The following is a 12,434-nucleotide window of genomic DNA, read 5'->3' as shown; positions in this document are numbered from 1 at the left end:
AGCTATTGAATCAGAGTGACAAAAATGCTTAAAAAACAATTTAGATTTTTACTATTGGTTTAATAATAAGATCTAATGTAATGAGTTTTGATAAATGTTGTTTTTTATTTTCATGGATTTATGTACTAATATAATATGTAATCATACCTGAATATAATCATATGTATAATGACACATGCCTTTACCAAATAAATGAGTAAATCTTTATGAATTTTTACTTACATGGTTTATGGACCCAAAAAAATGTCGGGGTGGACAAACGCCCCACTGCACTAATGCCGAAAAAAAACTCAGTGCACTAACGCAGGGTTAAATAAGACAAGAGAGAAAACAGACATAATAGAGAATATGTTTAAAAAACAAATATAACTGTGAGCCCACTTATAAACATCAAGACCAGTGAAAATCCCAACAGACTTGTCATGACAAAAGGACAGTTTAATATGAAGACCTATCATAAATATTGTCCATTCTATTGCGCTGTTCCACGACGAAAACAAGCTTGAGCAACGGTGTAGTCGAACAGTGCACACTCGGTAAGTAATCCTACAATTTTTGGTTTATAGCATAGTTCATACAGATTATTCCCAAAAAATTATACGTGTTTTGGAAATGTTGAGTCGAATTAGTCTAAAATCGATTAATTTTATGGAAGAAAATGATCATCTTAAAATAGTTCTAGCTACAAATGCATAGAAGTTTATGGAAGAAACCTTTCAAACAGCCGTAGTCCGTAAACTGCATATGTGCCGGGCTGCGATTGGCTGAACTCGTAGAAAATGGATTCATAAAAACTGGAACGTATCTACTGTGTTATAAGGGGTCGACTGTATCTGTAAATATGTTTAATCAAATTTGCATGACCATTTTTCAAATTAAAAATATAAAATTCTTGTATAAATTATTTAACAATNAAAAAACTCGGATATAACTGGCTGGATCGAACATAGTAATTTACAAAACTTATTAAAATATCTCCCAACGTATAAAGAATTATTTTTATTTAAAAATGGATAGATAGAAAAAAAAATCACGGTTAATCCTCAAAGGATTTCCTTACCGTGTATACCAGCCTTTACATGGATTAAGGACAATGAAAAGCTGTACACTAGTTAATTACAATGTACAACAAATCTAGAACTTGTGTAAAACAAAAAGAAAATCATGAGAAGGGAAGAATGAAAGATACAAAGGGATTTGAGGATAAAGTGAGTTTGGAGAAGACAGTAGGATTATTTTTTTAAATGGCAGATGTAAGGAGTTTAAATAAAAAATTAAGTTAGTTTTTTGAAGTGAGAAGAAGACTCTGTGTGTAAGTCCAAATTATTTTTTATATGTGAGAAAAAAAATATTGATATTTTTTGACAAGGCAGTAAAATATTTTAGATTAAATTAGTTATCCTAATATATAGGTTTAACATTGAAAGGATATTTATGAGACCAATTTATATTCATTGATTGTAACTCTTCTGTGTATGAATATGTTGTGTATGTATGCATATATAGAACCTTTATATACTCTTTAATAAAATAAATTTTAATAAAAATATAAAAATAGAATGGATATAACTATAAATAGTTTTTTCTTCCAACAGTGAGACTAATAATATTTATCACGTCTTTCTTAATTATCCACAATTAACAGAGACCAACATTAAAACAGTTCACTTTATTTCACCTATTTAACAATGCATTTTGGATTGGTAATTTTCTAATCCCTCTTCAGTATGAATAGTCAACCTTTTTATACCTACCACCCACTTTTGTATCTTTGCTGGTAGTAAAATTTTCTAACCGCCCACTGGTTCCGCAGTAAGTTAATTTAGCGCAACTGCAAAGTACTCATAATTTTTGAATGATGGTTTAGTAAAAATATGTAGTTAAATTTATCTTTTTATTTATATTTGGCATATGTTTATAATACAGAATAATTTTTTACCAATGCACCAAGCGCTTTTTTTACGTCAAACTGAAAAAAGTAGCTAAATCTGGCAACGTCAACACCACCACAAAACGAGTTCAACTCAAGTGATGGCCACTGTTACAGTACAACCTGCTCCATCAGTGAATCATAGATGTGCAGTGATAATGGAAAGTAGCTTCAGCATCGGACAAAATCTCTACCAACCACCACGAAAGCTCAAATAGCCCAATAGTGGGCGATAGGAACCAGGTTGACTACCACTGTTCTTCAGGCTCATGGCTTCAAAAAAATTTTGTAATTACTACTGTTTCTTATGTCATCTGTTTTATTCTAACATCCTGATATATAAATGACCATACTAACATAACAATTGAAAAAGTCATTATAATCACAAATTTAAAGAAATTTCATATATGCTTGATTCACCTAAAATAATGATCATGTGAAATTAAAACACCAGGGGTCATATTCTGGTCATAATCTCTTGTCTTTGAGACACAATCTCTACATCACAAGCTGGTCACTGATTGACTAATAATTTTTTTATGCTTCATGAAACCATTGCTTCTCTCAAAATGTGATTCTGAGCAACTTTTTCTCTCAAAGATTCTCTTATCTTCCACAGACAAGCAGATAGTCATCTTTCATCTATAACTTCAATTTCATTACATCCAATATAGACCATTGGATGCTACTTGCCTTATGCAATCATATTAGAGAATGTTGTCTATGTCAGGAAAGAATATTTTGAGATAGAGACAACACTTGATTTTTTTAAGCGGTTGCTCAGGAATGCCACTAACTCTGTTTTTTTAATGATTCTACATCAATTACTGAACCATTGAATATGCTGTTAATCTTATCTGTTACTTCCAGCCATCCATCTCTCTAAGTATTTTTCAAAATATTACCATTTAACTTCTCCTCAACTAAGTATGCATGCTTTTCTAACTACCTTAGACTATTAAAATTTCTGTTTGTTAAGATTACTTAATGAGTAGTAAGACATTTTGACATATTACACTTTGTAAAATTGTTATAAAACAAAAATGTATCTTTGCAAAATTACATGCTTTATTTGAACCTCGTGCTTTCCTTACCCCATGATCTATAATTTCACACTCTGCATTTTCAAAAATTTTAATTTCATTGGTTAACTTACTATATTGTGTGCGCAGATAATTTGAACATGTATAATCAACCTAATAGAATTGTGATGTCAACACCAAAGATTAGATCATTACAAGCAACCAGAGTCATCTCTGTCTCTAAGAGCCACCACAAACTACAGAGCTTTGTGAGAGCAAAATGCTAGAACACCTAATGATGTCAAAGGCCTCTTTCTTCATGCCCGCGCAGTTATCCCTTTGCTAGCGCATGATATGAGCGTACGCTTGCTGTTGACAGAATTCAACAGACAGAGCAGTCATGCCAGCAAGAGAGAGCAAAGCATGTACAATGTCATTTTACAGCGAAGGACTAAACAATGCATATGCCAGTTTTAAACCAGTTAGAAACTTGTGTTGGAACAAACCTAATATTTGCAAAATACTTGCAAATATTAGGTTTGTTCCAACACAAAATAAATTTATAAAAATATTTGCAAAATACTTGCAAATATTTTTATACATTTATTTTGTTTCATCATAATTTCACAATTTCTACGAAAACCAAACAAATTAATAATTAATCTAGACCACAAATTTAAAAACTGGCTTGTCCGGATAAAAACCTGCCTGGTGACAACACTAATCACTAATCTATCACGATGCAGCACTTTTATTGAAGCAAATATTGTGTAGATTGCAGCTGCTTCATGACCACGTAGCTTACCTAGCAAAAATGGCTCATAGCCTTGGGGAAAGAAGGTGAGGCTTTGGAGCGCAACAAAGCATACACTAATTTCCACTTCCTGTAGTTTGTGGCAGCTCTAAGAGATGAGAGGTAAGTGACCAGAATACAGCCCAAATGTTTTCTTGCATATATACACTGTACAGTACAATAGACATATGGTTTATACATTAGAATTTTCTTAATTATAAATACAATATATATAAAAAATTTACTATTAACTATTGATATAAATAAATATATTACCCTTTTGAAACTCCAGCTCTATCAGAAATGATTTTTGTAGCTTTAACATTGCCATAATTAGAAAAAAGTGCATGAAGTTCTGTTTCAGTTGTCTAGAATAAAAAAACATTGAAAAATTTCAATAACTTGAATATTGTAAAATTATTAATTATAGCCTATTTATATCTAATTGAAATAAAAATTTGTATGAAACAAGATTCTTTGTTACATCAAAATAATATATTTCAGAAAAAGTTCTTTAACTTTAATTGATATAATTTCTGATTTCTGTTTACTGTATAACTAGACAGAAATCAGCCTGGAAAGTGCAAAAACAGTGAGGCCTATTGAGGAACGAAAGTAACAGTTCATCATTCAGATAACCTTAATTAGTTGATCTAATTAATGGATTGCATTAGCATAGATGATATGTTCATTCAAATGTGAAATGCTTTACTTATCAAAATTTTGTATAGATTACCCATGAATTATCTGTGTTTGAGAAAGGCTGGTTATGTGCCAATTTTAACCCTTAAGAACTTGGATGTTGACAGTCACACAATTACTACAGAGGCAGTCTATCAAACTTCTCTTTTTTTATATATGAATTTTTATAAGTTCTGATGCATTCCAAGGAACCTCATATGATTACAAAAGAGTATGATTTACAAATTTCAAATATTTAAAGAAACTAAAATGTTTGAAACAATAATAAAGCCAAAAGATTGCAAAAATGCCTTATTTATTTCCTTGAAATTTTAATTTTTAAAGTTTATAAGGAACACAATTAGTTTTCATTGTTAGAGTTTTCAAAAGGTTAAAGAAACAATTGTTTTTCTTCTGAAGTACTGTATCATAGGATGACTCACTTTGTTTAGGTAAGTATTTCACACACACTTTTCCAGAGCACTCTAAGTAGTGTTGCCACCTTTTCAAAATCACTGATCTGGACGTCAGATGAGGTTTGTTCAAACAGAAGTTCCTGACGCATGCACAATGTCATTTTGCAATGCGAAGAATAACATGCAGTGCATGCCGGTTCTAAATCAGTTACAGTTAGGGACTAGGAAGACTTTGGTAGGAGTAACGTAAGTAACTAAATTAAGAAAAAAACAACTATAGATGACTTAGCTCTATTGGATATTGGAGACATGTATGAATACGAATCATACAAGCAAAAAAAAAAAAAAAAAAAAAAAAAAAAAAAAAAAAAAAAAAAAAAAAAAAAAAAAAAAAAAAAAAAAAAAAAAAAAAAAAAAAAAAAAAAAAAAAAAAAAAAAAAAAAAAAAAAAAAAAAAAAAAAAAAAAAAAAAAAAAAAAAAAAAAAAAAAAAAAAAAAAAAAAAAAAAAAAAAAAAAAAAAAAAAAAAAAAAAAAAAAAAAAAAAAAAAAAAAAAAAAAAAAAAAAAAAAAAAAAAAAAAAAAAAAAAAAAAAAAAAAAAAAAAAAAAAAAAAAAAAAAAAAAAAAAAAAAAAAAAAAAAAAAAAAAAAAAAAAAAAAAAAAAAAAAAAAAAAAAAAAAAAAAAAAAAAAAAAAAAAAAAAAAAAAAAAAAAAAAAAAAAAAAAAAAAAAAAAAAAAAAAAAAAAAAAAAAAAAAAAAAAAAAAAAAAAAAAAAAAAAAAAAAAAAAAAAAAAAAAAAAAAAAAAAAAAAAAAAAAAAAAAAAAAAAAAAAAAAAAAAAAAAAAAAAAAAAAAAAAAAAAAAAAAAAAAAAAAAAAAAAAAAAAAAAAAAAAAAAAAAAAAAAAAAAAAAAAAAAAAAAAAAAAAAAAAAAAAAAAAAAAAAAAAAAAAAAAAAAAAAAAAAAAAAAAAAAAAAAAAAAAAAAAAAAAAAAAAAAAAAAAAAAAAAAAAAAAAAAAAAAAAAAAAAAAAAAAAAAAAAAAAAAAAAAAAAAAAAAAAAAAAAAAAAAAAAAAAAAAAAAAAAAAAAAAAAAAAAAAAAAAAAAAAAAAAAAAAAAAAAAAAAAAAAAAAAAAAAAAAAAAAAAAAAAAAAAAAAAAAAAAAAAAAAAAAAAAAAAAAAAAAAAAAAAAAAAAAAAAAAAAAAAAAAAAAAAAAAAAAAAAAAAAAAAAAAAAAAAAAAAAAAAAAAAAAAAAAAAAAAAAAAAAAAAAAAAAAAAAAAAAAAAAAAAAAAAAAAAAAAAAAAAAAAAAAAAAAAAAAAAAAAAAAAAAAAAAAAAAAAAAAAAAAAAAAAAAAAAAAAAAAAAAAAAAAAAAAAAAAAAAAAAAAAAAAAAAAAAAAAAAAAAAAAAAAAAAAAAAAAAAAAAAAAAAAAAAAAAAAAAAAAAAAAAAAAAAAAAAAAAAAAAAAAAAAAAAAAAAAAAAAAAAAAAAAAAAAAAAAAAAAAAAAAAAAAAAAAAAAAAAAAAAAAAAAAAAAAAAAAAAAAAAAAAAAAAAAAAAAAAAAAAAAAAAAAAAAAAAAAAAAAAAAAAAAAAAAAAAAAAAAAAAAAAAAAAAAAAAAAAAAAAAAAAAAAAAAAAAAAAAAAAAAAAAAAAAAAAAAAAAAAAAAAAAAAAAAAAAAAAAAAAAAAAAAAAAAAAAAAAAAAAAAAAAAAAAAAAAAAAAAAAAAAAAAAAAAAAAAAAAAAAAAAAAAAAAAAAAAAAAAAAAAAAAAAAAAAAAAAAAAAAAAAAAAAAAAAAAAAAAAAAAAAAAAAAAAAAAAAAAAAAAAAAAAAAAAAAAAAAAAAAAAAAAAAAAAAAAAAAAAAAAAAAAAAAAAANGATATATATATTTATAACAATTTTTGAATATTTATAATAATTTAAAGAAAGAACATTCTGGAAAGGATAGACAAAGAAAGAAAGAAAACTATAAAAAATTATTATAAATATGTTCTTTAACTCTTTCTCCTTGGGTGGTGATGATTAATCCTGAGAACAAAAGAAAGAAATGATGCCTTAAGGGCTAAGTGGAGAGAATGAGGGTCATTTCTTGGTGGGAACTTCAAGAGGACCAGATCGACAAAGTGTGCTCTCTAGTGCATTTTGGCAACGTATGGAGATGGAAGAAGACCTGAGAAAGAATATATTGGAAACTTTGATCGAGAGAGATCTTTGAAACACCAAGACTATCATTCAAGAAAAATTTAACAAGAACAAGGATCATCCATCAACCAAGGAAAAGAAACTGGAAATTCACCACCCCAAAATCACCATTGAAAACTGAGTACACACTTTCCTCTATCCTTACTCTAATTCCTGTTCCAGTCTACTTACTACCTTCTTACTTAGATTTAGTTAGTTGTAAGCACATAATTGTAGTTTGTTGTATATTTATTGTAAAAATATCATATTCAGTAATTTGGAATGTCGCGATAATAGAGTTTAATAATGACCTGTTATATCAAGATTTGTATGGCTCAGGTTATATACTTGTGTATTGGGACTGAGAGGAGCTGGCATTCCAAAGAATCAATTTATTGTACGCAAAATAAAAATATTACTCTTATAACGTATCTTTGTAACTCATTTTGCACATATCATCACACTATAAACCCAAACGGTAACATGATCCTTACAAATATAAGATTGCCTTTCATTCTCTGATTAGAAGATCCTTTGCCCATTGTACCTTTCCACAAGATAGGGATGTAGAGTTAAAGTTCACCAAATTGCTAGCCATACGACATGGTTATTCAACCATACTTATTAGGGCACTTATTCAACAATATTGAAAACTTGGAAACAGACCACAATGGAAAGGGACTTTCTGACTTGTGTATAACAAGGAGATGAATAGCATATACATATATGAAAGACATCGACTGTACACAAAGTGTTTAGCCAGCAAAAAAGAGGGTAAGAAGAAGAGAGAAAGGTAGGATCCCTCTGAACGGCGTACGTATGGCTACTGTATCCATTACGTTTGATGTTGGTTTGCAGTGTTTAGATTGCAAGACCATAGTCCTCCGAAGGGTCTAAAAGAAAACCTGAGTGTAGTGAACACCAATAATTGAGTGCCAACACAAATAGCTAAGTGTAGAAGTTAGTGCCAAGTGGCTCTTAGTAGGAAGACTTATATCTACATAATACTAATAAAACTGAACGTGAGCACGAATCTTAATACTATTAACAGCTAGACAGACAGTGTGAACACAAGTGAATACAATGACAAACTAGACAAGATGAATGGACCAACAGAAGACAAATGAGCAAGACCCCAATATTTTTTTTTAACATTAACTTACTAACTAAACTATTAGCGGAAATCTAGAATGATCAGGAGTCAAAAAGTAACCTACCATAACCTAGGACGAACCTAACCAGATGACTTAAGCTAACAAACCCTACTCTAATTTAACCTAACCAGAAACCAAGGCAAGTCCCTAATCAAACTTACAATTAAGACTAACCAAATTTTAGATTGAAAAAGAAGACAAAAAATAAGAATTAAAATATAAAGTTGAAAGGCAGCTATATACTGACAGTTGAAACAAAGCAAGGGAAGGCTAATTGCCTTCTGTGTCCACAGAGTGAGTGCTCTCAAGAGCCCCACTAAGGAATATTGTGCCTTATGCCTTTTCTTGCCCCCTCTTCGCCACGTGGTGGGTCCGACTCGGTGGAGAGGAGTTATGTAATTCTGGGGTGTGTAACCATGGGTGGGAGTTTTATGGTAGGGTGTGTCTCGGGGAAAAAGGGCAGAACGGAAGTGGACAGAGAATGGGGAAGTAGGAAAGTAAGAGTGGTGGTGAAAGTGCGTGAAAAAAGTATAAAGACTGTGCAAGCAAATCTGTGTGAGATTTCAGAATTTGGAACTGTTTTCTACCCAGAGTGAAGGAGAGGAAAAGATATGACAAAACCCCATTTCTGTCGGTATGTTTCTATGTCGTCGTGTTACGTGTGCTTGAGCAGTTTTTACTGTCGGGAGATTTTTGTTAACAATTCGCAATATACTAGATTTGTCGGACTTGGTATTTTTTTCTGTGTCTCATCTTTGTTTTAGGAATACTGTATGCTCCCAAGTATATTAAAGGAATATTTTGTAGAATTTGATAGTTGTCTTTGTGTAGTCCCTATTGAGTCCAGTAGATTCCCCCTGATAAGCATCTGTTCCACCAAGCACCCTTGTTATAAATTCTCCCCTCGTAGAAGCACTTATGTTTTATTGTGTTGATTCATTCTCACGATATTTATTCTCTGAAAATATGAATGCGAGTAGATGATGGAACATTGTATGCATGTGAATGAGTTGGTGCGGGTTGCAAGACCAGTTGTACCCTTCAAGAATAGCAGCTCTCATTAAACTATTTCCTAATGTGAATGTTACCTATTGCAGTGAAAAATTAAGTGAAGTGGTGTTTGGTCCTCCTGAATATCACAATCGTATTGTGGATTTCCCCAAGGTTAAATCTATGCAAGTATTTTAAGTGTCCTATAAGTAGCTGAGTCAAGGTGTAACTAGGATAAAAGTGGCAAAGAATCACAGTAGTGTCAACCTTGGTAATGAAAGTGTAGGTAAGTCTACCAGTGGTGTCTTGGTCCCAGCTGTCTTGACAGAGAATGAAGATTTGCTTCTTGATGTGATTGTTGATGTACAAGGTAGGAATGTAACTGAAGACTTTGCAGCCTGTTTGGCAAGACAGTCAGTGGTCTCGTTGCCAAGAACCCCGCATGACCTGAATGGCATATGGCATATACACAGAAATGAAGGTAAACAACATCAAAATAGCTTATAGAAGAATCCTGTCAATTTTCTTAGTAATTAGGAATGATAACATGATGGGAGTGGAGAAAAGGTTCTCATCAGGAATGTATGTCAGAACACTGACAGATCCCAAATTAGACCGCACCTTGTTGTATCAACATACAAAGACCCCAAGGCATCAGAAAAAGGCTTTTCAATATGGCACTTACTGTTTATGCAAAGAATAAAGGTGTACTTGTGGACTTTGATTGAGCAAGATTATTGCATTGAACATGCCTTAAATACAGATAGCCCTCAGTTTATGCTGGTTCAATTTACGCCAATTCACAATAACACCGATGCGCAATTTGCTGTTTTGCCGAGTAATTCCCCGATTATCCCTATGCTAGAGTTGACTAGATTTTGTCCAGATTTGACCAATCCTAGCGAGACACAAGTCCACTACAATACCATGTGTCATGGCAGAATCATGGCTCGTTGGGATTGCTCAGATCTAGACCAATAGAGAATATTCCACAAACTGTTAGATTTGAATGAACTGCACACTCGACATAGAGCTACAGAAGAAACTCCAAGAGTTATGAAAACGGCCAATCTAAAGCATATCCTTTTAACTACGGTATGGAAAGTTTGGCAAATGAACTTTGTGAGTTGGAAATGATTGGGAGTGAAGTGCAAATGTAAAAAGGAGCATCATCACATTCATTAGACCATATTCCAAAATTCTTAATGAAAGAAAGCAAAAATGTAAACAATTAAAGATGGATACTTTTTTTTCCAAAAATGTAAGAGATCCAAAACTAAAATTTTTTAGTAAAAACATTTAATTTTATTTTATGATAAAATACATTTTAAAAATTAAATTTATATGTATTTTGTATTATGTTGTATTAATAAACAAAATTATTTGCTTATTTTTCACTTATGTAGAACCTAACCCTATACCTCACTGTAAATATGACTTCATTTTACGCTGATTTGATTTGCGCTGGCTTTTGCAGGAACAGAACTGCGGCGTAAACCAAGGGCTACCTATAATCTAAAAATCTGGAAATCGATCTGGAAATCTAGTGGTCAGGAGTCAATAAGTAATCAATTATAGTGCCCCTTGACCCCTCTCTGGGTACACCACTGCTGGTGAAAAATATGAAATTGTTTTATAGTGTATGTATAAAGCTTCTGCTACTGAAATTTTTTTGAATTGAATTCTATTCTAAAAAGATTTTTTATTTTAATTCTGTTCTATTTTTCTGATGATGTTCATTTTTAAATGGATGAAAATATTCATATAAGTAAAGTCTATTGGGATATTAACTGGTCTTGGTTATAATAATACATAACCATCTTCTATGGGTTAAAAGAGAAAAAGGGAATAGGACAAATAGTTCTTAAATTAAGAATTTAGCATAGGATCTTAGTATTCTAAAATGTAAGGAATTTAAAAGTTTGATATTACTTTAACACAGAATGGCAAAAATTTCAAATTTATTTTTTGTCATTCTATGGATTTAATTTTGATTAAAAATAAAACATAAAGATTTTCTAAATTAACGAAAAAAGACTACAGTAAATAAGATTTTAGTACACTCATTTAATTTTATCCAAAACTTACATTTGCTGAAATTCCACCCACAAATATTCTATTAGGAACTAAAGTCCCAAATTTTGGTGCATTCGGCGCCACTGGGGAAGGTGAAGGTGAATTTTCCACACTTGTCGTTGACTAAACAACATTAAAAATTTTAAATATTTTTATTCAATTTTAAAAATTTTGTGAAAGTATACATATCTTAAAATAAAAAACATAAATTAAACTAGAAACAGAAATATTGCATGGTTTGTTTTAAAGTTATACTATTTATATATAAATATTGTATATATTGTAATTAAGGGGCTGTTCATAAATTATGTCCACATTTTTCTTAAAATTTTTATTCCCCCCTTCCCCTCTTGTCCCAGTTCCTCCAAAATTCTGTAACCCCCTCCCTCTTAGACCATCCAACAAAACTTGAACCCTCTTAAAACCTTTATCACTTTATGAATAATAGTTACCATAAATAGAAACAAAACATACAAAAAATTTTGAAATAAATATAATAAATTGCATAGTGTAAAAAAATTTAATGAAATAAACGGAGATCCACCGAAACTCAACCCTTGTCCAACTTGTCATAATCCCCTTCTTCCCTTCCAATGTGGACATCATTTATGGATAGCCTCTAATTTATAGAACTCTGTAATAATTTCTTTTACTAAAAGCACGCGTAGCAGATTTAAATACGAAAATATTGAATAAATACTGCTGCAAGAACATCGTAAATTCGTAATATGGAAATATGATAGAAAACAAGATAAAAATATCGTCATAAGAAAACACGGTCGAATAAAAACACGATGTTAGAAAATCACATTGTCAAAACATCATTAGTATAAAACAATGTCGATATAAACATTGTGTAATTAATATTTCCCTCACTTTTAACTCTTTCACTCCAAGAGAACTAAGAAAGCCTTTTTTTCCCATGCCCACACCGAGGAGACTGGGTGCCAAGGACGGACCTCCCACGAAAAATTTCTGGGGTAAATAGATGGATTGAATCCCGGATCCTAAGAACGATAGGCCAACGCCTTATGTCTCGGAAATTAGAGACAACATTGGCGTTTTCAATCTTGTTTTCGATAACTACCGACGTCATCGCGGAAGTGCGACAGAAGAGAGTTCCAGTTGAAAACGGTGTTAGATGTGTTTTGTTAAATAAATATTGTTTATTTTTAGCAGAATATAGATTTATGAT

At 28.9% G+C, this 12,434-nt stretch overlaps 1 protein-coding gene across 1 annotated transcript in view; it reads right to left on the bottom strand.

Moving 5' to 3' along the window:
- LOC111638385 (protein boule-like) overlaps positions 1-12,163 on the bottom strand; it is a 64,383-nt gene extending 52,220 nt beyond the window's left edge. The window contains exons 1-3 of the mRNA XM_023384084.1: positions 12,116-12,163; positions 11,252-11,362; positions 4,022-4,113 (exon numbers count right to left, since the gene is read on the bottom strand). Coding sequence (XP_023239852.1) covers positions 4,022-4,113; positions 11,252-11,362; positions 12,116-12,163 — 251 coding nt within the window. The remainder of the gene's footprint in view (positions 1-4,021; positions 4,114-11,251; positions 11,363-12,115) is intronic.
- Between the last annotated feature and the right edge of the window lie 271 nt (positions 12,164-12,434).

The sequence above is a fragment of the Centruroides sculpturatus genome, unplaced genomic scaffold, assembly GCF_000671375.1.
Source record: "Centruroides sculpturatus isolate CEXI.00-Female unplaced genomic scaffold, Cexi_2.0 scaffold985, whole genome shotgun sequence".
NCBI lineage: Eukaryota > Metazoa > Arthropoda > Arachnida > Scorpiones > Buthidae > Centruroides > Centruroides sculpturatus.
This window is presented reverse-complemented; position numbering and strand designations above follow the sequence as displayed.